The sequence below is a fragment of the Ornithorhynchus anatinus genome, chromosome 2 (genome assembly GCF_004115215.2).
Source record: "Ornithorhynchus anatinus isolate Pmale09 chromosome 2, mOrnAna1.pri.v4, whole genome shotgun sequence".
Classification (NCBI taxonomy): domain Eukaryota; kingdom Metazoa; phylum Chordata; class Mammalia; order Monotremata; family Ornithorhynchidae; genus Ornithorhynchus; species Ornithorhynchus anatinus.
In genome coordinates, this window is record NC_041729.1 from 125,371,181 (window position 1) to 125,396,029 (window position 24,849).

Here is a 24,849-nt window from a genome sequence, read left to right on the forward strand (position 1 = left end):
GGCGGAGCTGGAATTAGAAGCCATGACCTCTGACTCCCAAGCCTAGGCCGTTTCCACTAAGCCACGCTGGTTGGACACAGTCTTTAGTCCCACATGGGGCACACAGTCTCAATCCCATTTTACAAATGGGGTAACTGAGGCACAGAGAAGTGAAGTGACTTGTCCAAGGTCACACAACAGACAAGTGACAGAGCTGGGATTGGAATCCATGACCTTCTGAAGTCCAGGCCCATGCTTCATACCACTACGTGTTAACTTTGGGCCATCAATTCCTTGATGAGATTGGTTGCAAAAATTGAAAAGAGTCTGTGCTATCCATGCAGGACCATCTGTTAGGCTGCTTCTATAATGGAATACTGTAGAATAAAATATATATATACACATATATATTTTAGAGTTTTTCATGGCCAACAATTGAGCTTCCATGTCAAACATCTTGGCTATTAATATCAATTACATAAACAATTAAAGTACTCCCATACTCTGTTGGGGCAGAATTAAATGAAGTTTTCCAGATCTTCAGTGTTCACTTACGAAGTTGCATTTAGATACTTTGATTGTGATGGTTCAAATTGCTACCCATGTTGGGTATAACAATCATTCATCAGGTAGCAGCACTTCATACTTCATGTTTGGGATTGATACTAATTCTTTTAGATGAATGGTAGCTGATATAACAGATGGTCTTCCACGGATAGTACAAACTCTTTCAATTGTTGCTGCCAATATCATCAAGGAATTGATTGCCCAAAGTTAACATGTAGTGATATGAAGAACTGATTTGAATTGCCTGCTTATGCCATTGAAATGCCTGCTTATGCCATTGAAATGCCTAAGTGGTATCACATTTATACTTTAATCAATGCATTTGTGGCATTTATAACAGAAGTCCTTTTGGAAGAAGATCTTGTTGGTGAGAATGAAATGAAAATGAATCCATGTGGACAGAAAATCATTAAACAGTAACCAAGTTACTTCTACTCTTACCAGGTCAATATATTTTTGAGAATTGTAAAGTCTGTGACCGTTTGTTTCATTAGAAGTAAGGTCATCTTATCTAGCTTATCAGTGCTGTTACACAAGCACATGAAGTGGGACAAAGAAGTGCGGAAGTGTTATTAACATCCTAAACATCTTAAATGTCTGCTTTATTGTTATCATTGTATAGAGATGCTAAAGTACATTTTTATTCCTTTTGCATAAGAAAACCCATTAATAAATTACAACAGAAAATTCTGCTCTGGGCTAATGAAGATTTGGGACCAACAAAGATATTCTACAGATGGCAAAAAAAGTTCAGCTTGGCCACTTTAGCTTGTGTTAAACATGGCAAATGAAATAGGTTACTTTCAAGGAAAAAATGTTACTGCCATGACAGGTTATTTTACTTGCTGTCCTGGATAAGTTTAGAACAGAGACAAATCCACACATTATATTGTGATGTAAATGTGACAAACATAAACAGTGAAGATACATGGTTCATGCAGGTCATTGTTTAAGAGCTGCCTTACGTAATGAAGATTTCTGTGAAGGTTTTTCCAATAGAAAACTGTTTCATGACATAAATAGATGGCACAGGAGGATATCTAACTCACTTATGGGTTAAATTTCTTTTGCTCCATTTATTGCGTGCAGTTTTTACAAAGAGATTCCTGGACCTGCACATTCAGGAAGTCCAAATAGAACTACAGATTTACTGCAATCACTGGTTGGTTTTGCTCAAGACAAGTTTCCTCAAGACTAAAGATTTCTATGTATTTATTTGAATTGTTATTCAGGTTTTAGTTTCTGAATGTTTTCAAATTTTGAAATATACTCAGAAACACCAAGCAATATTTTCTTCCATTCTGCTCCATGGAATACTTTTGGTATGTTCTAAAGCAATCATGCATCCTAAATCACAGCGAGACCCTGGACTGTGGATTTCACAACTTATTTGGAAAAAAAAAAATAGATGTGACCATTCATAACAGAGGTCCTTATTTTTTCTTTTCCCATTCCCCTCTGTGCTGACCTTGCACTTGGATTTGCATGCTTTATGCACCCCTCCCACAACACTTTTGTACATTTATTTATCTATTTATATCAATGTCTATCTTCCGTCTAGACTGTAAGCTCTTGTGGGCAGGGAATGTATCTACCAATTTTGTTATATTGTACTCTCCCAAGCAGTTAGTGCGGTGCTTCTCACAGAGTAAGTGCTCAATGAATATGATTGATTGGTTGACACACAACAGAATTAGTTTATAAATTCCAGAGTGAGCTAAGATTTCTCGTATGCTAATGTCAAGTCTTCCAAAACCCCTAAGATTTCCATCATATTTCAATTACGGGATTCCGGTAAAATTTTATCACAAAAGTAGGCACAATCGGCCTCCCATTCACAAGAGAGGAAAAGATTAGGGCTTGTATAGCCTGGATAATGCTTCAAAGTCTTGCCTGATCTGCACTGAATAGTTCCATTACTGTATGGATAACCTGTCATTATATATGTACTCTGACCCTCCTCCATTTCAGGTGCATCCAAAATTTGGACCTTTTTAAAAGAAATCAGAAATAAAATTCCTAAAGCTGCATATCATATTAATGCAAGGGAAAAGGCTGGTATTACTCCTTTTTTAAATCAATTCTCAAAATAGAAGGGCTATCTAAAACTCAGCTTTTAAAATCATGTGGTTCCATTTTATTTTTATTACACTTTTCCTATGTGCTTATGGAAGGTTCACCCTAACTATCTAATTCCTGTGGAAAATGTGCCATATCTTCCCCTCCTGGAATGGCATTCATTGAAACCAGAATCCTGAATGTCTTCACTAATACATTTACTTTTGATGGAGAAAAATAATCTCTATGAAGGAAAGCAAAGGATTTATGAGGTCAAAAAAGAAGCATCTAGAGTAATATGCACAGGAAGAGATATATGCAAGCATCAGCTGAATGGCAATTCTTCACAACATTTTCAATTGAAGCTTAAAGACCGAAATACTCTACAATCCATTAGTTTCTCAGTACACCCTGCAAGGGATTAAAGTATTTCTTAATCAAATGCTAAAGCACAGAGGAAGGCCAGATCTTGGATATTAGCAAAGCTGGGTAATACTGAAATGTGGAGATGTTCAGATAGTAATGAATACTGTCTAAGAAGAGTAAAAACCCAAGTTTTTCATGAAATTCCGGGACTACAACATGACACTATCATTTTGACAGTTCAGAGATTTGAAAAACCATATTTAGTTATTATTGGGAAACTTTATGAAACACCTGAGTAGTCAAAGACATATTTTCTTGTGATTTTCTTGTTCAAGGAGTTCCACAGTGAGCAGTATAGGAGAAATATAATAGGGGACTCATATCTCTCTTTAATGACTTGCACGTGCCTTTTTACCTTCCTGAAACATGTCTGTTAGGCTGTCCACATAACAGTGCTCTTCCCTCTAAATGTAATTTGTTGAATTTTGTGCTTTAATACCTGAATTCTGCATGCATGAAAATCAAAACAAGTCCTCACATTTCATTCAAAAGATGAATGAAGCCATAACTATGACAAAACACACTTGAAGTAAGCTCCCACCTCTAAATGCCCTGCAGTGATTCATTAAAGCTAGAGAAACCTGATAATATAACCAAATTTACAGGAATGTTCCCGAATCAATCAACTATGCTTTTTGAGCACTCAACGTGTGCAGAGCACTGAAATATTTGCTCGAGAGAGTTCATTGTAAATGGGTTGGTAGAAAAACATAAAGCTAATATTGTGAATAATTCTTACTGTTAATAGCTATCTTCACAATCTGGGCAGGGCATACCTTAATTACCCATATGAGTGTTTGAGTAATCTTAATTTGGGGGAGAAAATATGGGAATAAAACAAAAACAAAAACACCAGTCATGATAATATATCTTGTTTTATTCTGGGTTTCTGATGCCTGACAGTTGAATGGTTTTATAGCAAACCAGAAGCAAAAGCAAGGATGCTTTTCAAAATGAAGTGCTGATAAATTAAGCAGTTTGCTGAATAAAAAACTGCTGAAATCTCAAATAAAGAAGTGTAACCGGTATTTAAAAGTGATATTACATTTTCTCAAATGAAACTTATTTTTATACAGATCACAATTTGTGGGGGGGAGGGGCAGTCAGCTTATTAAAAAAATAGTATTGTAGCCTTATTACTCTTATGAGATCTAACTGCTGCTATTATGGATGTTTAAAATTAAATTAAGATTTGACTTTCTGGCTAGTGTGATAACATCCTGAAGGAGGATATTTTAAATGGATTTTTCTTTTACAGACTAGAAAATGTAAACCCACTTGAAACAGCCTAACTTGTTGAGTCCTTAAAAATGAAAAGAGTTTAAATTTCATATATCATGTAAAGTTTATCTTAAGGTCTTGACCATTTACATACTAGATAGCGAAAGAGTATTAATAATGATAGAATCTCATGAATGTAATAATGGATACAACGTGGCATACAGCCAAATCCACAGAAGCCTAACTTCACTCTGTTGTGCAGAAAGCATCATGACTTCTTCCAATTAAAGAGTACTTTCCAAACTTAGAGATACACATTTTTTAACCTAAATACTCTCAATCATATCTAGGAAGACAAAATGAAATGGAGAGATTAACGAATTGGGATAGCTCTGACTTCGATCACACTGAGATCTGAATTGGTTGCAGAGGAAAAATGGCTGTATTTACAGAATGCCTATCAACTGCAGCAGATGGAATTAAAAGTTCAGGTACATGGTTCCTGCCCTTTCAGAATTTACACATAATAGGCATATTAGGCATTTTCTTGATAATAAGCAAGCATTTACTTGAAGAGTGCTGGTGCAGTAAGATACACTGTCCTAATCCACTAGAGAATTACTTTATTCCTCTTTATTTATGTCATCCGTATGTGCCTGTATGTTTGTGCACCAAAAGGCAAATAATATACCAGAAAATTATTTGAAATAAACTATATATTAGGGAATATCAAGATATTCATATAAACATTTTTACTATCTTCCACCTAAAAGTATAAAAACAAAATAATCGAATGAGAAAAAAAACACACCACTCTATGACTGAATTTTCACAATAATCAACTTGGCTGGCCTTGGTATTATGTTGGACAATCTAGTTAGAGTGTTAACGTTTTCAAATCCTGGGGAGATAGCTTACTATATACCCTTGTATACCCTGTGTATTTACCTCTGACATGATAGTGTGCTTGTCATTGTGGTATTCAAGAAGTAATTTTCAGTTACTTGTTTTGTTTTGTTTTCTGTCTCCCCCATTTAGACTGTGAGCCCATTGTTGGGCAGGGACTGTCTCTATCTGCTGCCGAACTGTACATTCCAAGTGCTTAGTACAGTGCTCTGCACATAGTAAGCACTCAATAAATACGACTGAATGAATATCATTACAGAATGGAATGATTTTCAATCTAATTAAATCTGTATTCATTGTATAGAAATCTCTTGCCTGGCTGAAGACAAAGTGTAGGAGTTAGCTGGAATGGGGAACTAGAGTCTTTCCCTTCCCTTTCCCACGGATACCCTAAAGGAAAGCAGGACTAAACTATAAAGCCGATTCCCTGAAAATTAGTTGCCTAAGTTATAACGACCTCTCTAACACTACAGTGCAGTGGCGAACCCAGAGGAGGAGAACAGCAAGGAACTCAAGAGTTTTCTTAGGATTAATTATCATAGCTCATGAACGTCGCATTCAAATAAGACAAGTTGACTTCATTGAAAACAGAAGCAACTCATTATTTTGATGAGAGGAACAAGTTGAAATGCCACAAAAACTCGATCACGGCATGCAGTATGTTTACAGTAAAGTGTTGGTTTTTTTTAAAATTTCATTTTAAATGAAGTTGTAATTAACCTGGAATATTTATATTTAAAATACTCTTTTTTTATATATTTTTTCCACCCTTCTCTGTCCTTAATACATTACTACTAACATACAGACTTCTTTTTAATCTCTGCAGCAGAATAACAGAGACATACAACAATAGGAGTGGTGTAATGGCCAATATTCATAGGGGCCTCGAAAATGTTAGCAGCACCATTTAAGTATCAAGAAAGGGTACTGGTGAATAAATGGGTGACACCTCTTTGCTTTCTCTTAAATCAATGTGTGCATGAATATGAACATCTTTACTTAAGTAATGGCCCAAATTATGATTGTACACCAGGGCATGGTTCAGAGTAAGACTGTATAAAAGGCTAGTAATGGAAATGAAAGTTATTTACTATAGAGCACAGAGTGTATTCTCTAAAATGATCTGCATATCGATTGAGTTAGGAGAGCCAACTGAATCTTCCTCACCGATTATTTTATCTTCTTTTAAAAGCTGCCAATCCAATGTCTTGAAAAAAATGCTATTTTGGGCACCATCCTGCTCATGTACATTTGCTTTGCATCAATAATTGGATTTGACATTCCCTCTTGCTATTCTAATAAATTATTATAAGAAATATCTGCCTGTTACATCTTGCAGCAGATGTTACTACACTTCAGCAACGGAAAGATTGAACTTTCAAGAAGTGTGACATGAAATGGAAGTTACAGCCTATGGAGTGACCGACACTCTTTGTCTTGAACCTGATTAAGAAGTATATTGTATACATGCAGAGATTACTTGTATATAGCTGCATGCTTTAATGCTATAATTATTCTTGTCGATAAAATGCCTTTTTTGAAATGTTCACTGAAGTGAACACAAACGCCGAATATATACAGAAATGGTATCCTAAACTGGGATCGATTGAAAAGTCAAATTTTATTTTATATTTTTCACCTTTAAAATGTAACACGTTTGTATCTCTGCTGCAAATAAAACTTCAGCAGCATTCATACAGGTAGAACACATACTTAATACTTGTCAGATGTAAATAGGTCACTGTTTTCATGTCTTTAACATCTGTTGTTTGTATCCAAGAAAGCACACAAGGGTAAAGAAAATTAATTCCCCAATTGCTGTCAACTAAGTTAGGGAGCAGCAATAAACAGCTCACTGTAAAGCCTCTAGCTACAATAAAACTGCTATCAATAAAGTGTGTCTGATAGGTTTTGCAATGCTCAGAGAATTTTGGATATTTTGGAAGTCAAAATCTGAAAGAGTAACTGAAGTTTTCTGTCCCTAGATTCAAAAATAGGATTGTAGAATTTTATAGCATCACATTATTCGGAAATTGTATGTCTCCTGCATCTACGTAAAATCCTCCTCAATTCTCTGGAGACTTATTCCTCATATTTAGGACACAGAAACCACACAGCAACATTGAAAAGGTAAAACAAAAAACAGACTTCCCGTGGCAATTGAACTCATAACAGGAAACATACATTCAGCAGTGATATTAATTTATATTACCTGAATGTTTAAAATATTTCTGATTAAGGTTTTATTATTTTTTATGTTTCTTTTAGTAGAAGAAACTAATAGTATTGCTAAAAGTCTAATAAGATTTATTTTTTGATAATGATCATACATGAAGGAACACAGCCTTTTGGAAGTTCAGTGAAACTGATCTTCAACCATGAAAAAGTGATGAAATGACTTTCATACCAATTTTTTTGGCATATCACGTGAGAGGGAACCTGAAAAACACTGACGTTGCACACTTCCTATAGTATGGGGTAGTTAAACCTGGAAAAAGAAAAACAAGATGACAGTACAGCTGAATCTATAATTTAAAGAACAATATTATTTTGGAGTTTCACCAATGTTATATGACCCCCGGCTAATCTGCTACCTGAACAGAGAAATCAAAAATGACTTTACTGACTGATCATCAGCACTCCTATTTTAAATACTCCAAATGTTTTCTACTAAAGCCTCTCCATGAACTGTTCAGGATCAACACAGAAGAACCTCTGTTCTTCTTAGCACTAATATTCTTGAAGTGATAGAGAGCATTCCAGCTGTCCAACCCTCATGACCGAAGATTCATGACTGACTGGTTATCAATTTCCCCTGCAGTTAGGCATACAGGTCCAAGTTAAACATATCTCTCAGGATGAAAAAACAAACTGAAAATGACTACATATTTAGCACTTTATTTTCTGTTAAACACCTCTTTGGAATAAGAGTATAAGTTACCAATCTTTAAATAATGTTGCCCCAACTTGATATCTCTCTATATGCCCTAACCCTCTACTCAGCATCTCAATTACCCTCTCATAATGTAAAAACAAAAACTTCTCCACAAAGTGGAAGAAGATCCTTTGCAATCTTCATCATGATTACAAGATAAAGAGAAGTGCCTTTTTTCAACACAAATGATTACAATGAAGGAAATAGCAAGGTAACAAAACTGCGGCACTGAAATCCCCATATAAGGAGAGTGAACGCATTACGAGTCCAGTGAACCCCAATCTCATATTTGCCCGATATTACCATGGAAGGCATATTCTAAAGACACCAGTGTGGGAGAGTAAATATTGCTAAACTTGCAGTTACAACAGGAACTTGAGAATTAAGGTGGCACAAAAAGAACACTCTTATGTCAGTTTGAAACCACTCATCTGGCAGAAAAGGCGGTGTTGGCAGAATTCTTAGTCCTTAAACCAGTCATAAAGCAGAAAAGTAATAATAAAAACGTCAATACACTTGAAAGAAAGCTATCATTTAAGTATTTTACATAATCAAAGCCACAGACATTTGATTTTCATGATGTAATTCCAAATTATAAATCAACAGACGTATGTTGATGATAAAGTCTTAGCATTCATTAAAAGCATGTCATAATAAAATAGTTTTTTTTTCCTTTACAAGTCTGGAAAATGACTGTTTAATTTGATTAGAAAAACCCGATGGGCAAAAATGAGGGCATGTACCATCCCCCAAATCCCATTCTTAATCTAAACTTCCTGCAACTCTCCCCTAAACTGAAACTTTTAATCATCAACCTTTTTTTGAACATTAGGTATGCCAACCACTTAATTTTAAGTGGTTAATACCCCCGATGTGAAGTTTTGAAAGTCTGTAACTTTAAAACATTACGAATAATTCGTGTGTGTGTGTGTGTGTGTAAGTGGGCAGAGAGTTCCCTAAATTTCAACTGGAAAGTCTTATGTATACTGAGTGTTTAAGGAGTATTTCCCTGAATTGACTTTGAGTCTCAAGGGCTTGTTTTCAATGTAATGACATATTGCTGTGAGACCTCTTGGTCTCTCCAGAATCAACAGTATTAGTAGGGGGTCATATCGGTACCGGGAAGATAAATGCAATGACTTTAGCCTAAAGTTGGTAACTATGAATTCCTTTTGCCAATAGCATTTGCCAGCAAAATGAGTTTCCCACTGTCTTTCCCGAGATATTTTGCAAAAACCTAATATATTCAAATAAACCAGGATGAAGAGAATAGTCCAATAATCTTATACACTCTCCCTGCCAAAGCCTAGAAAGGCTATATTCAATGGCAGTTAAGCACTAAGGAGCAAACACAGCAACTTAAATACTGGTCGCTACAGTACAACAAACATTAAATAAAAGGATTCTTTGGCTCTAACACCAGTTTAGTCCTTCCTTCCCTCCCCCCATCTCCAAGCCACTGCAGGATTGGCATTGGGCCAAGAGGAGCGCCACGGTACCTTAGTGCCATCTACAGGCTATTATTGACATTCTAATTTGGTGGCAACAGACAAGCATCAATGAAATAAATTAGACAGAGCTGCATTTAAATCTTTATTAACAAGGAATTATTAGACCTCAGAAAAAACTAGGCTGCTGGATTGGGTTGAACTCTGACTTTCTCAAGCCTTTTAATCTCCCTTCATGTGGCATATTTCACAGTTTAAAATGAGTTCTGACAAATCACGTATGCATTTACTAGAGGGGAAAGTATTTACAGGGGGGAGATTATTTCTGCATATTTCACATGATTCAAGTGAGTGCATTCTTTCGGTAAGTATACTTTGGTCGCTTCCAAAAATACTCAAAACCTGTCTATTGTGATACCCACTTTACTATTTTACAAGAAAACAATTTTAAATGAAAACTGAGGAAGACTTTCTGTATGGCTTAGTTATATTCTACCAACAATCAGATGCTTCACAATTGAAGTACGTTATGAAAATTCGGCTATCTTGGTCAGGTTATAAAAAAAAAAATTACCCCTTTAGCAACTGAAACATTGAGAACACTCCATACACAGATAAACCTTCGACAGCCACTTATCACTTGACATCTGAAGGCGCTTTTCAGATCCAGAAACGCTTAAATCTTGAAGCAATCAAATGAGAAATACTTTTGCATACAATTTGCCCTACCAGAATAGTTTAACTTTTATAGCAATGGCTGGAAAGGGACACATTTATGCCATGCCCTCATTTTAGCTTTCTCTCTGATTTTTTTTTCTTTCTTTTTTTGGTAGGCCAAGGGCATTAGAGGAAGGGGTGGGGTGGGGGGAAGGACAAGACCAGGTGCGAAACAATCGTTGACTCAGTTCTCAAAAATCAAAGGTTTTTGGCTGAGTCCCAGAGGAATTAAAAAGGGAATCAGGTTTTTTTTTTTTTTCCTTTTCCTTTTCATAATATAACTAAGCTCCAGTTAGACGACAACCAAAAAAAAAAGACGCACTGGCACTTTAATACTGGTTGATTGGGCACTTGTACGCAGTACTTATAGACCAGTAAAAGTGCTCGTTTACCTGTCTGGTGTGTAAGGGGCCCTTTGTCTTGAAGCCTCCTTGGGAACTGCACTCTGAGGCACTGAAGTGATCTGAACTAGTGGAAGAGCGTTTGGAAAGGGTGTCACAACCCCCGACAAAGGTGTTGTCCAAGGGAAGTTCCTGAATCACATGATGCTTTTTCACTGATACTGGAGTGTCTGGTTTGAGATGAAAAGCAGACTGTGGAGAGGCAGATTTGTAATGCTTAGCTAGATCAGGACTATTAGGCTTAAAGGTCGTCGGTGGTGCCGGGCCCCAGTCAAATCTTCCTATACTCTGCTCCTCCAGCTCGGCTGGAAGGCTGATTGTCCCGTTGATCGGTTCATGGACTGCTTCGTCAGGCTTAGACTCCTCGATGGTCACAAAGTTCAAGAGGGAACTCTTAGGAGATTTCCTTTTCTTCCTTTTCTTTTTCTTGCTCTGCTTGTTCTCCTGGTTGGGAGACATCCACTCGGCACCCTGCTTGCTCCTCTGAGCAGCTTTGAACCTCGACGCGTGACGACAGCGAACCAGAACTGTGACAAAGATCACTACAATGACGACCATAGCGCCAGCCACTATGGCGATCATAATGGTAAGGTAGTCTTCGTTCTGATAGGGCTGGCTACTGTCCCCTATGTTCCGGTCCAAAGGGGTCTCCATAGTCCTGCGTATTAAGTCGTAAATGTAGGAGGCGTTTCCTGCAGTGTCATTTACGTACAAAAAAACCAGCACGAGAGTATGCAGAGATTTAGGGTAACCCAAATCGCTTATGTTGACCACTAAGCGATGCAATCCCAGGTCGGCAGGGGTGGGTTTCTCCTCCAGGGTGATATTACCTGTCACCGGATCGATCCGAAAGAGGCCCTTGCCATTTCCACTGACGATGGTATATTTGAGCTCGGCGTTCATCCCGGTGTCGATGTCCACGGCAAACACTTCCGCTACCACGGAGCCCGGGATGGCTGAGAGTGGCACCAACTTGAAAGAAGTATTGGAAGGGGGATAGATGACCACCGGGCTGTTGTCGTTAACATCCATGACGTTGATGGTCACTTTGGCCGTGGAGGACCGAGCAGGTTGCCCGCCATCAGTGGCTCTGACGTCAAAGGTGTACGAGCTCTGCTGTTCTCGATCGAAGGAAACGTTCGACTTTATAACCCCAGAGAAAGGATCCAACACAAAGTTCTCGTTGTCATTCAGGATGGACAGGGTCACGGCTCTGTTTTCCCCAGCGTCTGCATCCGTCACGGTGATGACTCCCACGGTACTATACTTGGGTAAGTTCTCCGATACGAAAAACTGAAAATGGTTATGGGTAAACTTGGGGCTGTTATCATTTTCATCCAGCACGGTGACGATGACAGCTGCTTGACTCTGCAGCGGAGGGGTCCCGTTGTCCCTGGCCGTCACCGTAAAGATGAAACGCTCTTGCTCCTCTCTGTCAAAGACTCTGGAGGCGGTCAAAACTCCCGTCTTCCGATCCAGATCGAAAAAGGAGGCATTAGGTCCAAGCTGATAAACAATGTCTGCATTTTTCCCACTGTCCTCGTCTGTGGCACTAATAGTTGTTAAGTATAGACCACGGCGGTTGTTTTCAGCAACTGACAGCTCAATTACCGGCTGGCTGAAAATTGGAGGGTTGTCATTTTCGTCCTCCAGTTTAACCCTTACCAGGGCCGTCTGGTTCAAGCTGGGCTTCCCAGAATCAGAGGCGACGATTTTAAAGCTGAATTCTTTGGTGCCCTCATAGTCCAACAGGGACGAGGTCTCTAACAGATACTGGTTGTCGTAAACTGCCTTGAGGTGAAACGGGACCTCCCTTTCGATGAAACAGATCACTTTGCCATTGACATCCGTGTCCTTATCGGAGACGGTGATCAGGGCAATCTTTGTATTGACGGGATCCTTCTCAGACAAGTACACCGTGCCATTGATGGGGCTTATAATATACCTGAGGTCTATGTTGGGAGGGTTATCATTGACATCGGTGACGTTGATGGTGACTGTCGCGCGAGCTGGGGTGGAGCTGCCGTCGGTGGCCAGCACCGTCACCTTGTGAATAGCCGACTCCTCTCGGTCTAAGGACCTCTGAACCGTAATCAGCCCGGTGGTGTTATTTAAAGCGAAGAGTCTTTTGGTGGCCGGGGCGACCTGGGCGCCAAAAACGTAGCGGATTTCCGCGTTGCTGCCGACATCCGCGTCGGTCGCGTGGAGCTGGATTACGGAGGTGCCGACGGGGGCACTCTCTGGGATATGAACCTCCACCTGACCCTCTTTAAACACCGGCCTGTTGTCATTAACATCGCTTACCGTGACTTGCAGTATGGCCGTGCTGGATTTCTGGGGGCTGCCTCCATCTTCCACTTTGATTTTCATCACATAGGTATCTTTCTGTTCTCGGTCCAAGTTCTGCTGGACAATCAGTTGCGGCCACTTCTCCCCTTCCGGGGTCTCCACGATATCCAGCCCGAACACGCTCTGCCCATTTAGCAATTCATAGTGCTGCACCCCATTGAAGCCCGTGTCGGGATCTGTGGCTGATGGGATGGGGAAGCGGCTGTTGATCAAGGTGTTCTCCGGAATGGAGATGTTGATGACGGGAGAGGGAAACATCGGTGCATTGTCGTTGGAATCCTTCACGACTATTTTGATTTTGATGAGCCGAAAAAAATCATTGGGGAGAATCACCACCTCGAGTTCGAAGAAACACTCGTCTTCTTCGGCGTAGGCGGCGCCGGCGCAGAGTTTTTCTCTGTCTATTCGGTTGGACGTGGTGAAGATCTCCCCCGTACTACTGGACACTTTAACCAACGGGGCATCCCCGGCTTTAGAAACCAGTCTATAGACAAGGCTGGCACTGGTCCCCGTGGCAGCATTGATGTGAGAAATGTTCAGATCCTTTGGTATGTTTCCTATGGGCACGTTTTCAGGCAGCTCCTCTCTAATAGTGTAAATAAGTTCTTGAGCTAGAGCAGAATCCAGCCTTAAACAGGCAATCAGAGCGGCCAACAGGTAAAAATCCCTCAGGTCCATGATAATGTGTTGATTTTCTTTTCCCGGATTTTAGGATTTAAAGGCTTCCACCGAGGAACGGTGCACGATTCGCAAGAGGAGGCGTGCACGGACTGCAGGATGCATCACATCTCATTTTTTATCTGGAGACAGCAACTGTCAACACAATCAGAGACAATATTACCGCTCGATAAATGAATCCTCCATCACCAACGACCTCTACACATTTTCCGGTGTAAACTGATTAACAGTGGAGTCTTTAAAATTTTTTTTTGATTGATAGATATATATATATATATATTTTTAACCGTCCCCGCTCGTGAGTAAACTCCACGGACGAATGCACCACTCTCCGAGCTTGTTGCATTGGCAAACAGAAAACGAATGTGGCCACTTCTGGATTAAAAAAGGAGCTACAGTTTCTCCACGTAGTCCCCCAGCATTTTGGAGCACACTGTGTAAATCATAACGTGCCTCCCTCCTCCCCCCCGCCCCCCCATTTTTTCTTCCTTTTTTTTTTTTTTTAGGTGCAAGGGAAAACCCTAAGCACCCCTCCGAGGTTCCTTCTAATCGCACAGTCATATGTCAAGAGCAATGTGTGTTCTTGCACGCTCTCTGAGTCATCTCTTTTTCTTTTTTTTCCCCTGAAAATGACTCTCTTTTTCCACCCAACGCTCCGCCTCGCTTCTCCCGCTCCGGTCCTGGGAAAGGCGAAGGGGAGCAGGCTGCGGCAGCAGCGACGGGGGCGGCCTCGGCCGCCGCTGGGCTACTTCCCCACCCATCCCCCTGCCCCAAAAGGACCCTATCGACACTTGGCAGTTTCTTGCCGCGACCTCCCCGCCTTCTCTCCGGATCCTTGCCGTTCGCATGCAGAAAAACAGGAGAACTTTGGCTTAAGCGGGTCACAATCTAGGGGAGGGAGGATTTCCCGAAGGGGAGGAGAGAACCCCAGATGCAAGTTAAACGCATCGGACGCTACGGAGAAACAGACGGAAGCGACGGCTAGATCGCTCTCTCTCTCGCTCTCTCTTTTTTCCCCCCCCTCTAAGGAGAGGCGCAGAGAAAGGGGGCAGTTCCTCACCCCCGCTCTCTCCCCAGGATGCCCCTAACAGCTGCCACCTATGAATCCTGCAGGCTGATGATAATGCAGGTGAGCCCCTTCTGCTCCACCGCTCGCCCGGCGGAAAATTAAACGGGCGCAGAGCAGCCGCGCCGCACACTTGGGTGCCTCCGGTGGGTCAGTCCTTGGCAGCCCCCATCCGCTCGGCCGCCAGCGGGCCCGGTGGCCGATGCCCGCGACGAGGGCCGGCAGAGAGCTGCAGGTACAGATGCAGACGGACCGACTAGGTGAGCCGTGAGCAGGAACGTCGCCGGAATGGCCAACGCTGCTATCCTCCTCCTCCTCCTCCTTCTTCAGGCGCCCCCGCCCCGGCTTCCCCCCTCCCCCGCCACCCTGCGAAGAAAACAGTGCAACTTTCCACTTACGTTAGTTGCGGCTCCCCCTTTCCCCACACGCTGCGCGGCTCGGGGGGCTGCGTCCCACGCCCCGGAGCCCAGGGCGGTGGGCGGCACCGGTCGGGGGAAGAGACGGGCAGCGGCCCCGAAGGCTCCGCTCCCTCCGGCGGCGGAAAGGTGTGGGTCGGGGCCGGCGAGCGAGCGGGGCCCGCCCGACGAGAGATTCTCCGGGCCGCCGTCAGCCCCTCCCTCCGTCACCCCGCCGGACGCTCGGGCTCCTCTGCGGGCATTTAAGGGACGTGGAGGGGAGAGACGTGGAGGGCAGAGACAGAGACCCCGTGATTTCTCCCCCCTGCCTCGCTCGCTCGCTCGCTCGCTTGCTCGCCCGCCCGCCCGCCGGGGCCAACCCCCGCGCCGCGCCGACCAGCGGGAGAAGTGTTCAACTTCTGCGGGGAAACGTCAGCGGAGCCGGTCCGGCCGGGAATCCCGCCGGTCGGGTCCCTCTCCCCTCCCCGCGCTCCGGGCTGCTGCCGCCGCCGCCGCCTCCGCCGCCCCCCCAATCTTCATCCCTCTCTCGCTCTCTCTCTCTCTCCTGGAAGGATGCGACCGCTCTCCCTCTGCTGCTTCGCTCCCTCTCCGCCTTCCCTCCCTTCTGCCCCCTCTCTCCTCCTCCTCCTCCTCCTCCTCCTCCTCTCTCAACTGAATTTCTTGCTGTAACTCTCAATAAGCCCAGAGGGAGGGAGGGAAGGAGGGAGGGCGGGAGGGAGGGAGAGCGGGCGGCGGGGCCCCGCCCCCGAGAGCTGATTGGCCGCCAGCGGGCGGGGTGGGCGGGGCCGCTGCATAATGAGGTGGCGCCGGGCCCCTCCTCCCCTCGGGGCGGCGGCAAGACCCGGACAAGGAGGACGGAGGCGGCGGCGGCGGCGGCGGCGGCGAGGACGGGGTTGCTGCGGGCGGGCTGAGGGCCGGGCTCTCCCGCGGGAAGCGCCGGGCCCTGGGCGGGCGCTTGGGTCGGTGTGAGGAGGCCCGGTGGGGGCGATCCGAGGGCAGGGCAGGGGCCGCCGTGCCCGGGCGTCCGGCCGGGCCGAGGCGCCGGGCCGCAAGGCGGGGAAGGCCGCGGCCGGAGCCGAGGACCGGGATCCCGCCCGCCACGCCGCCCGCCCGCCTGCCTGCATGCCTGCCCGCTGCCCCCTCCCCGTCGGTGTCTGGATGAGGCCGGGGGGGGCGGGCCGGGGCAGGGCCCCGGTGGCGAAGGAGGGAGCGAGAGGTTAAAGGTTAAAGCCGACCAGCCGCCTCGGAGGGCGCCGAGGACGGGCCCGTGGGGGGGCGCAGGGGGAGGGACCGGGAAGGAGCCCCGGGGGCCCCGTCGCCAGCCCCACCCCCCCAAGGCGCCCGCCCGCGGGGAAGGACCGGCCTGGGGTGAAATGCCCGGCCCCCGTCGACCCTTGGCCCGCGTCCTCCCGCTGTCCCGCAATGAACGCCCTCCCTCCGCCCCGCCGCCAAACTAACTCTCTTCCCCTCTACCAAGCCCTCCTGAGCGCTCACCTCCTCCCAGAGGCCTTCCCAGAGCGAGCTGCCCCTTCTCCCTCTGCTCCCTCCCCTTCCCCCAGCTAAGCCCCTTTGCCCTCTGCTCCTCCCCCTCTGCCTCCCCTCAGCACTGGGCTCATTGGGATAGATTATCTATTACCCCATTTATTTTCTTCATGAGGGGTCCGCGCCCTTGGGTCCGTTTCTGGTGATGATGTTACCTTGGCGCTGTGTTCCGTTTTGCTCTGCAGTCCGTCTGCCCCGTTTGGACGGTGAGCCCGTCGTTGGGCAGGGATGGTCTCTAGCCGTTGCCCAGCTGTCCATTCCGCAAGCGCTCGGTCCAGCGCTCTGCACAGGGTAAGCGCTCAATAAATACCATTGAATGAATGAATACCATTGAATGAGATGCAGATCTGAGCCGCACTGGCCCCTCGGGGGCCGGGCAGGCCCCGCCCCGGCCGCCGCCACCCGGCGCGGCCCGATCGCTCCGCAGACGGTCCCGCACACTGCCCATCCCCTCCGGCTTCGCCACCCTCCTCGCCGCCCCCCGGCCAGGGAAGACCTTTCATTCATTCAGTAGTATTTCTTGAGCGCTTACTATGTGCCGAGCACTGGACTAAGCGCTTGGAACGAACGAGTCGGCAACAGAGAGACAGTCCCTGCCCCTTGGCGGCCTTACAGTCTAATCGGGGGAGACAACACAGACCAGAACAACGGCAATAAATAGAGTCCAGGGGAAGAACATCTCGTAAAAACAATGGCAGCTAAATGGAATCGAGGCGTTGCACATTTCATTAACAAAATAAATAGGGTAATGAAAATATATACAGACCTCTGCCTTCTTACCCTCCCGGCGCCTTCCTTTGGAGGTAACTCACATTGAGAAGCAGCGTGGTTCAATGGAAAGAGCCCGGGCTTTGGAGTCACAGGTCATGGGTTCGAATCCCGGCTCGGTCATTTGTCAGCTGTGTGACTGTGGGCAAGTCACTTGCAAGTCACTTCTCGGTGCCTCAGTGACCTCATCTGTAAAATGGGGATCAAGACTGTGAGCCCCACGTGGGACAACCTGATTCCCCTGTGTCTACCCCAGCGCTCGGCACATAGTAAGCGCTTAATTTGCCGGGCGGAGACTCCCACTGGAGCTCACCTTCTCCTCGTCCCTATTAAAAACCTCGCTCGCAGACTAATAATAATAGTGGCATTTGTTAAGCGCTTACTATATGCCAAGGACTGTTCTAAGCGCTGGGGGGTGGGGAGGGAGGGAGATACAAGGTGATCGAGTTGTCCCACGTGGGGGCCCTCAATTTTCATCCCCATTTTCCAGATGAGGTCATTGAGGCCCAGAGAAGGGACTTGCCCCAAGTCCCACAGCCGGCAGCGGGCGGAGCTGGGATTGGAACCCACGACCTCTGCCTCCCAAGTCCGGGCTCTTTCCACTGAGCCACGCCGCTTCTCTAGACTACGGACACTCACAGCGCTATTTTCTTTGCGGCGAATGTTTGTAAATCTCTTGAACCGCCAAACCTGTAGCAGTCTTATGGAGGCGGCCATTAATCGGGTCAAATTCGACATGTTCAGGCGCGGCCCGGATGGTGGTGGTACCCCAAGCCTTCCGATCGATCGATCGATCGATCGACCGACCGATCGACCCCCTTCTCCCCTCAGTCACCTTCAGTGTGTGCCCCAACCGAGGATCGTATTGCCCGATAGCCTCTGAAGGAGCCATCTCAACTTCTCAAAAATCTTTCACTGTAAAACTGGAAGGACTGACCTACATCTCTGCAACATTTAGACAAACGATTAGCAATTGTTTTTCTCTTTCCCAAGAAATAATATGAACGCCTGCATTTAAATGAACACGGAAAAGGAAATCTAGGCTCTGAGACATACCCATCCTGCAGTCTGATCGGTACCTATCGATTAAATGATTTGAGAGGTGACTGAGTGTATGCACATACCACAACGACTCCCAGGAAACAACTTAGCCAAGTGCAGATAGTTTCTGCTTTGTACTTCTTATTCGGTGCTGTCTAGCAACCGCGCATCCATACTGAAAATTTTAAAGCAGACTCAGAAAATAAGTTGAATTGACTCGATTCTCGTGGAGCTATAAAGAACCTATGTCCATCACGTAATAGATTTTTTGAAAAAAAACGGCAACACTATATCTTTAAAGAAAAGATCGTTCACTACCTTTCAAATTTTAGTTTGATCGGTAAACCCTCATACCAGTCCTTATGCAAATAATTCCCAATAAATATGCAAGAGGTTGCTTTAATTTATCATGGACTGAGACTTTAATGGAAGTCTTAAAGGAGCGACTTTTTTTCTTTTTTTTTTTTCCAAAATGGTCTGCTTAGGGAAACGCTACGTACTTAGGCTTGGACAGATTAATGAATGAACCTCTGTTCTGACCAATCTGTGTGTAAGTGCAGCATGTGAATCACGGGTGCTTTATAGTTCATTCCAATAGCATCCCCAGCCAAGTAACATTCTCATTCTAATCACACTATAGTCATGTCCAAGTCAAATTGTGGTCTCATTCCGTAGCTAAGAAATACTTATTTAACGTTATTGCTAAGTGGAATAGTTTCTGTTTGCTTAAAAACCGCTTTTATTTATAGCCAGAAATGACTTACCCGTAAATAAACTCTTTGCCTGGACAAAAACTGAAGGTCGGTGAAAGAAAAGAAATATTCATCTCAGAAGATTAAACTCATGGGTGCAGATATTAACTAAAAGAAAATATATATAATATATATATATATATACAGGTCATAAACCTATAAAACACATCTCTGTTCTATTCCATTTCAAAGGGAAAGCTTGTGATGCAGTGGCATAGATTTGGCAGAATGCTAGGTTAATGTTTATTTGCCTGCTATAAATTATTGTAGCTTCTTAACCAGTCTTAAATTAGAGCCGAAAAGTCTGTATGTTAGTGTTTAACGTTTATATAGTATATTTGCACACAGTTTTTGATTCCCGATGCCTAGTTGTCACAAGAACAGTACAAAAATTCTGAAGGGAAGATTAATAATCACATAATGACACGTTTAAACCATGACATCAACACCTGTGAGTTTCTGAAAACGGTTCAAAATGTATTTATAGTCCAGGCAAGCGATATTTCTTAAAACAGACATCTGTGTGAATAGTCTTCTTCCAGAATTGTTGATCTGGGGGAAAAGTGACATTAAATATTTTTAGATTTTCTTCTGAATCCCCTGCTTTTTTACACATCTGCATTTAAAGCTTTGGGCGAGGTGATGAGTTCCAAAGCATACCCTCTACGCTTGGACTTCCTAGACAACATCAGCTATTTTAGCTATTCCTCTAACATCATGAGGATTTATTATATCTTCTCAAGATAATCATGAATAGATCCTTGTCCATGTCATACTGGACTCTAGGATATTGGAAAAGGGCTGCAATTGTGGCATGCTAGCATAAACTGCTCCAAATGGCGTTACTTACAATGTATCTTTATAGCTATAGACTCACAATACATTACCCATGAAACTGATTCACTTTAGGCTAGCTAATTAAAGACAGCCTATTTTTGAGACTCAGCTGCTATTTTTGCAATCTCTATACATAGTCACAGTCTTCCAGATGTCGGCTCACATGACTCGATGGTCCTTTTTACATTTCAGAATATTGTCTGCCCATCTCTTAATGCTATATTCTAAGAAGTGTTTATATACTTTCATGCTATTATTGAAATGACCCAAATGATTTTGTGTTGCACCGTACCTATTTCGTTGGTGTTACAGAGTTATTAATATTCGGTACTCTGTATGTAGCAGATTTAGTAAGATTGTATGTACCATTTCTAGTTCTAGTGGTAGAGCTAATGAGATTCATGAGGTCAAGGGACCTTTCCCAGGCCTCCAGTGCCTCGGTAAGAATAACGTAACCCCTAAAAGAGCTGTGCTCTCTGAAAGCACTTTTCACCCACCATTTTAGACTGTTTTCAGATGTCAATGAATTCTCCGAAGTACCAGATTTACTCCTATCCACCCCGGTGCTCAGTACAGTGTCTGGCACACAATAAGCACATAACAAATACCAGAATTATTATTATCATTTTTACTAAGAGGCTGGCAGGTCCTCCCATCCCTATCTTAAAAATGATGATAGAGTTTTGCTCTCTATTATATTTTTAACATTTCACTAAAATCTCAAGAGGTTACATTTATTTTCTCATTTTTGTTGAAAAGAACAACGCAGAAATTAAAGATTGTATAGAACAGAGCACTTTCCAAGGGTGCCTTAGTTTCTAGTAAAGTCGCTGAGAGAAGCTCTTTTCCTTTAGCCTGTAAAATTGTTTTCCATAATGCACCGCTTTGAAGAAAAGCCAAGCAGAAACCTAAGCCATAACCAAGGGGGCTGGTGATACTCTTTATTTTGAGTAAATAAAAGAAGCAGTGTGGCCTAATGGAAAGAGCACTGACCTGGGAGTCAGAAGGACCAGGGTTGTAATACTGTCTATGCAAATTGCTTGCTGTGTGCCCTTGAGTAAGTCACTTAACTTCTTTGGGTCTCAGTTTCCTCAACTCTAAAAATGGGGATTTAATACCTTTTCTTCCTCCTATTTATACTATGAGTCCCTTCAGCGTCAGGGACTGTCGGACCTATTTAACTTGTACCCTCCCCAACACTTAGAGTGACGTTTGACACATACCAAGTGTTTAACAAGTAACATACAAAAACTAGAGGAGTCAGATGTATTAATTTTTAATAACTGTCAAGGATTACAGATATCTCTGACACAGTTCTAAAAGTTTTAACAGCATAAACAGTGTTTCCAATAGCAGCCTTTAATCATTTAAGAAATATGTTGATTTTTGCATTTAAAATTTCAAAAATTCTTTAGACACGGATTACAACTTTTTCACCCTCATGCTTTCCAGTAACCTTTTAGTAAAACAAAATAAATCAACTGTAAAATAGAAAAAGAGAAAGTAGTAGCATGACTATTTAAGCTGCAGGTATTTTGTCAGTACTGCTGCAATTACATGCACTATATTGCTAAAGCATACTTCACACTTTGCTGCTCATGTCATTTATTTGTGGACATACCTGGGATCAGAACACTGAGTTGAACCCAGACAATATATATTTGTAGGAACATAAAATTTACCCAGACATATAAGCATCCTATATGTCCTGAAGTAATTTACTTCAAGTGAAAAAAGATAGTTGGAAAAAAATAGGGGCAGGAAAAAAATTCAGAATCCTGCCCTTTTGCATTTCCATGTGCATGATTTCAATTTTTCCAATTGTCTACAAGATTAGAGTCCCGTTGCCTACTATTTGTGGGGACACACATACACACACATGCACACACAGCCCCCCCCCCCCCCACTACACTACACTGCATGACACAAATGGACCTGATTTTCTGAGATTTACTGTAGGATAGATGTCTCATTTTAGTTCTAAATATTTTCTTCTCAGAATTTAAGTTAAATTCACAGATCCCCCTTTAAATTGAATCAGGTTGGCTCAGGAAAATGGTGTATATTTTGTCTCCTTGGCTCACTGATGACCAAAGAGCAGGTAATAGTCTTGATTTTGATTGAGTGAAAAAATCAGCCGTGCCTAATGGAAAGAGCAGGGGCCTGGGAGTCAGAAGGACCTGGGTTTTAATACCAGGTCTGCCAATTGCTTGCTTGCTGTGTAATTTGCTAATGATTTGTCAAGATGCTCTAATTGTAGTGTGTTTTCAGATTGAAGTCAATAAACTTTTATTTACAATGTGATATGGATCTCTCTAACCTGAGTGGAAAACAATGGGTATATTTAAATTAAATTTTCAGATCAGGTCAATAAATTAAGACCTAAATGCAGCGTCTACCTAGTTTCATTTTTTAAGAATTCGTGCTGCTTCAGTCATGTGTTTGGTTGTGAAATTCTTAGAAGGGAGTGGATTGATCCACAAAGTAGGTCTCTACAGAATAGAGGGAGTCACTAATATGCCATCACTGTGTTATCACATGATAATGCAGCCTACAATATAGAATGAAAATACGTTAAAGATGTGGAATTTGTGGCAAAAATGATATGTTAAAGTTACTTCTTTAGATTTTCAGTATAAGTCACTGGTGTATAATGAGTATTTAATCAGTTTTTCAGCTAGACTGATTGAGAAATGTTAGTATTTTATCCTCATGTCTTATCAGAATAATCATTTCCACTTAAATCCGGTGTAGTAACGGAAGTAAACACCTATCTGTTGAGACATCATTCAATCAATCTCAAACAGTTATCTCAGCTATAACCCACCGTGGACTAATCAATAATTGATCTTTTTAATCAAATTTCTAGAAGATATCAGAAAGCACTAAAGAAATTCAAGGAAAGAAGAAGAAAGAATACCACACTGTATGAGCCATATTAATAAAAATAAAGGGGAGACTGCTTTATAACAACTTTGATTTTAAATGGTGTTTTCATTCCCAAAGACTTGCCATTTTGTCCTTATGTCATTTTTATTCTTATCCCTGTTTTGTCCCTGTGAGCTAGATCAAAGCAGATATCAGAGTAGAGAAGCAGCGGGGCTTAAGGGAAAGAGCCCGGGCTTGGTAGTCAGAGGACATGGGTTCTAATTCCGACTCTGCCATTACTCTTGCATGTGACCATGGGAAACTCACCTCACTTCTCTGAGCCTCAGTTACCTCATCTGTGAAAAGGGGATTAAGATTGTGAGTCCCACGTGGGACAAGCTGGTTACCTTGTATCTATCCCACTGCTTAGAACAGTGCTTGGCATATATTAAAAGGAAAAGTGAAGCACAGAAAGTTTAAACCAGAGGCAAATGACAAAATCCAGGACTGTAATCCAGATACTTGAATTTGTAGGCCTATTTTCTTCGTGCTACCAAAAAGAGTTTTCACAGTCAAGATTTAATGGGACTTCAGATCCTCCTGGAGCTGAGATTATCACTGAGGTAGAAATTCTGGCTATTAGCAACACTGGCTAGGAACGTGGATCATTCAGTAGGTTTAAAACAATAACCCACATGGCACCAAGATCCAGTCTTATGTTTTTACTCATTCACAATTTGAAGGCATTTTCTTAGATCATTTTTTCCAGGAAGATCAACTGGGGAGGTCCTGATCTTTCTATTGGCATGGGTTCAGATAAACTATTCCAAGAGTGGATACAGTGTGACATGTGAACCAGATCTGAATTATTACCAAGTATTTACAATTGCCTTAAGGAGGTAATCCATTGAGTTTATGGTGGCAGTCCAGGCTTCACCCAGCACAGCCCAAAAGCAGCACTATGTGAGCATGGAGGAGCTGTATCTACAGGCCAGGAGGCAGGTCCATCTCTTGGAACAGTCAGTCAGTCAGTCAAAGCACTGTCCTGACTGCACAGGAAAGTACAGTACAATAGAGTGGTGGATGCAATCCTTGCCTTCGAAGAATTTACATTCTACAGGACTTCCCTTCTTCCCGGCTCCCCATCACCAAATTGGCTAGAAGTCCTAGACGTGGAATAAGTGTCCATCCCTGTTCTATTGCTTCTCACCTCTACACTCAGATGGTAGACATATGCTGTGCATTTGGAATAAGAAACAGCAACCTAGAGGAAGAAGCACAGGCCCAGGTTTCAGATGACCTGAGTTCTAATGTCAATTCTGTCTATGGTGTTACCATGAGCAAGTCATTTCACTTTTTCCACCTCAGATTTAACATTTGTAAAATGGAAATTAAATATCCTCCAATTTAGATGGTGATTTCCACATTGGACAGGCACTGTGTCTGGCCCAGCTATCTCGTAACTACCCCAGTACTTAGTAGAGTGTTCAGGACCTAGTAAGAGCCTAACAAAGCCACTATTATTAGTATTAGTAGTATTAATGATAACAACAATAATCCCTACTAGACCCATTATTATTAGTATTAGTAGTATTAATGAAAATAACAATAATCCCTACTAGACTAAGTTCCTTGTGGTCAGGGAACATGTCTACCAACCCTATTATATTTACCCTCCCGAGCACTTAGTGTTCTGCATGCAGTAAGCACTCAATAAATATGATTGATGATTGATTACTACATTTTAATAAATCTGGATTTATCTAAGTCATATATTTCAGACTCTTGATAGATATTAAATGAGCTGATTTCCTATCTGAATTCTTCCAGCTAGAAAGCCCACAAGGGAGAATTCAAATGTCCCAAAGAAATTG

At 43.0% G+C, this 24,849-nt stretch overlaps 1 protein-coding gene across 8 annotated transcripts in view; it reads right to left on the bottom strand.

Moving 5' to 3' along the window:
* The window catches only part of PCDH9 (protocadherin 9), a 1,189,516-nt gene extending 1,173,875 nt beyond the window's left edge, over positions 1-15,641 (bottom strand). For 6 of the 8 annotated variants that reach the window (XM_029058411.2, XM_029058415.2, XM_039911200.1 and 3 more), the window contains exons 1-2: positions 15,150-15,641; positions 10,650-13,820 (exon numbers count right to left, since the gene is read on the bottom strand). In XM_029058411.2, the coding sequence (XP_028914244.1) occupies positions 10,650-13,685 (3,036 nt within the window). In that variant the 5' untranslated portion in view covers positions 13,686-13,820; positions 15,150-15,641. Of the gene's footprint in view, positions 1-7,447; positions 7,646-10,649; positions 13,821-15,149 lie in introns of those variants that run through there. The other 2 variants (XM_029058422.2, XM_029058416.2) reach the window with 2 other exon arrangements.
* Between the last annotated feature and the right edge of the window lie 9,208 nt (positions 15,642-24,849).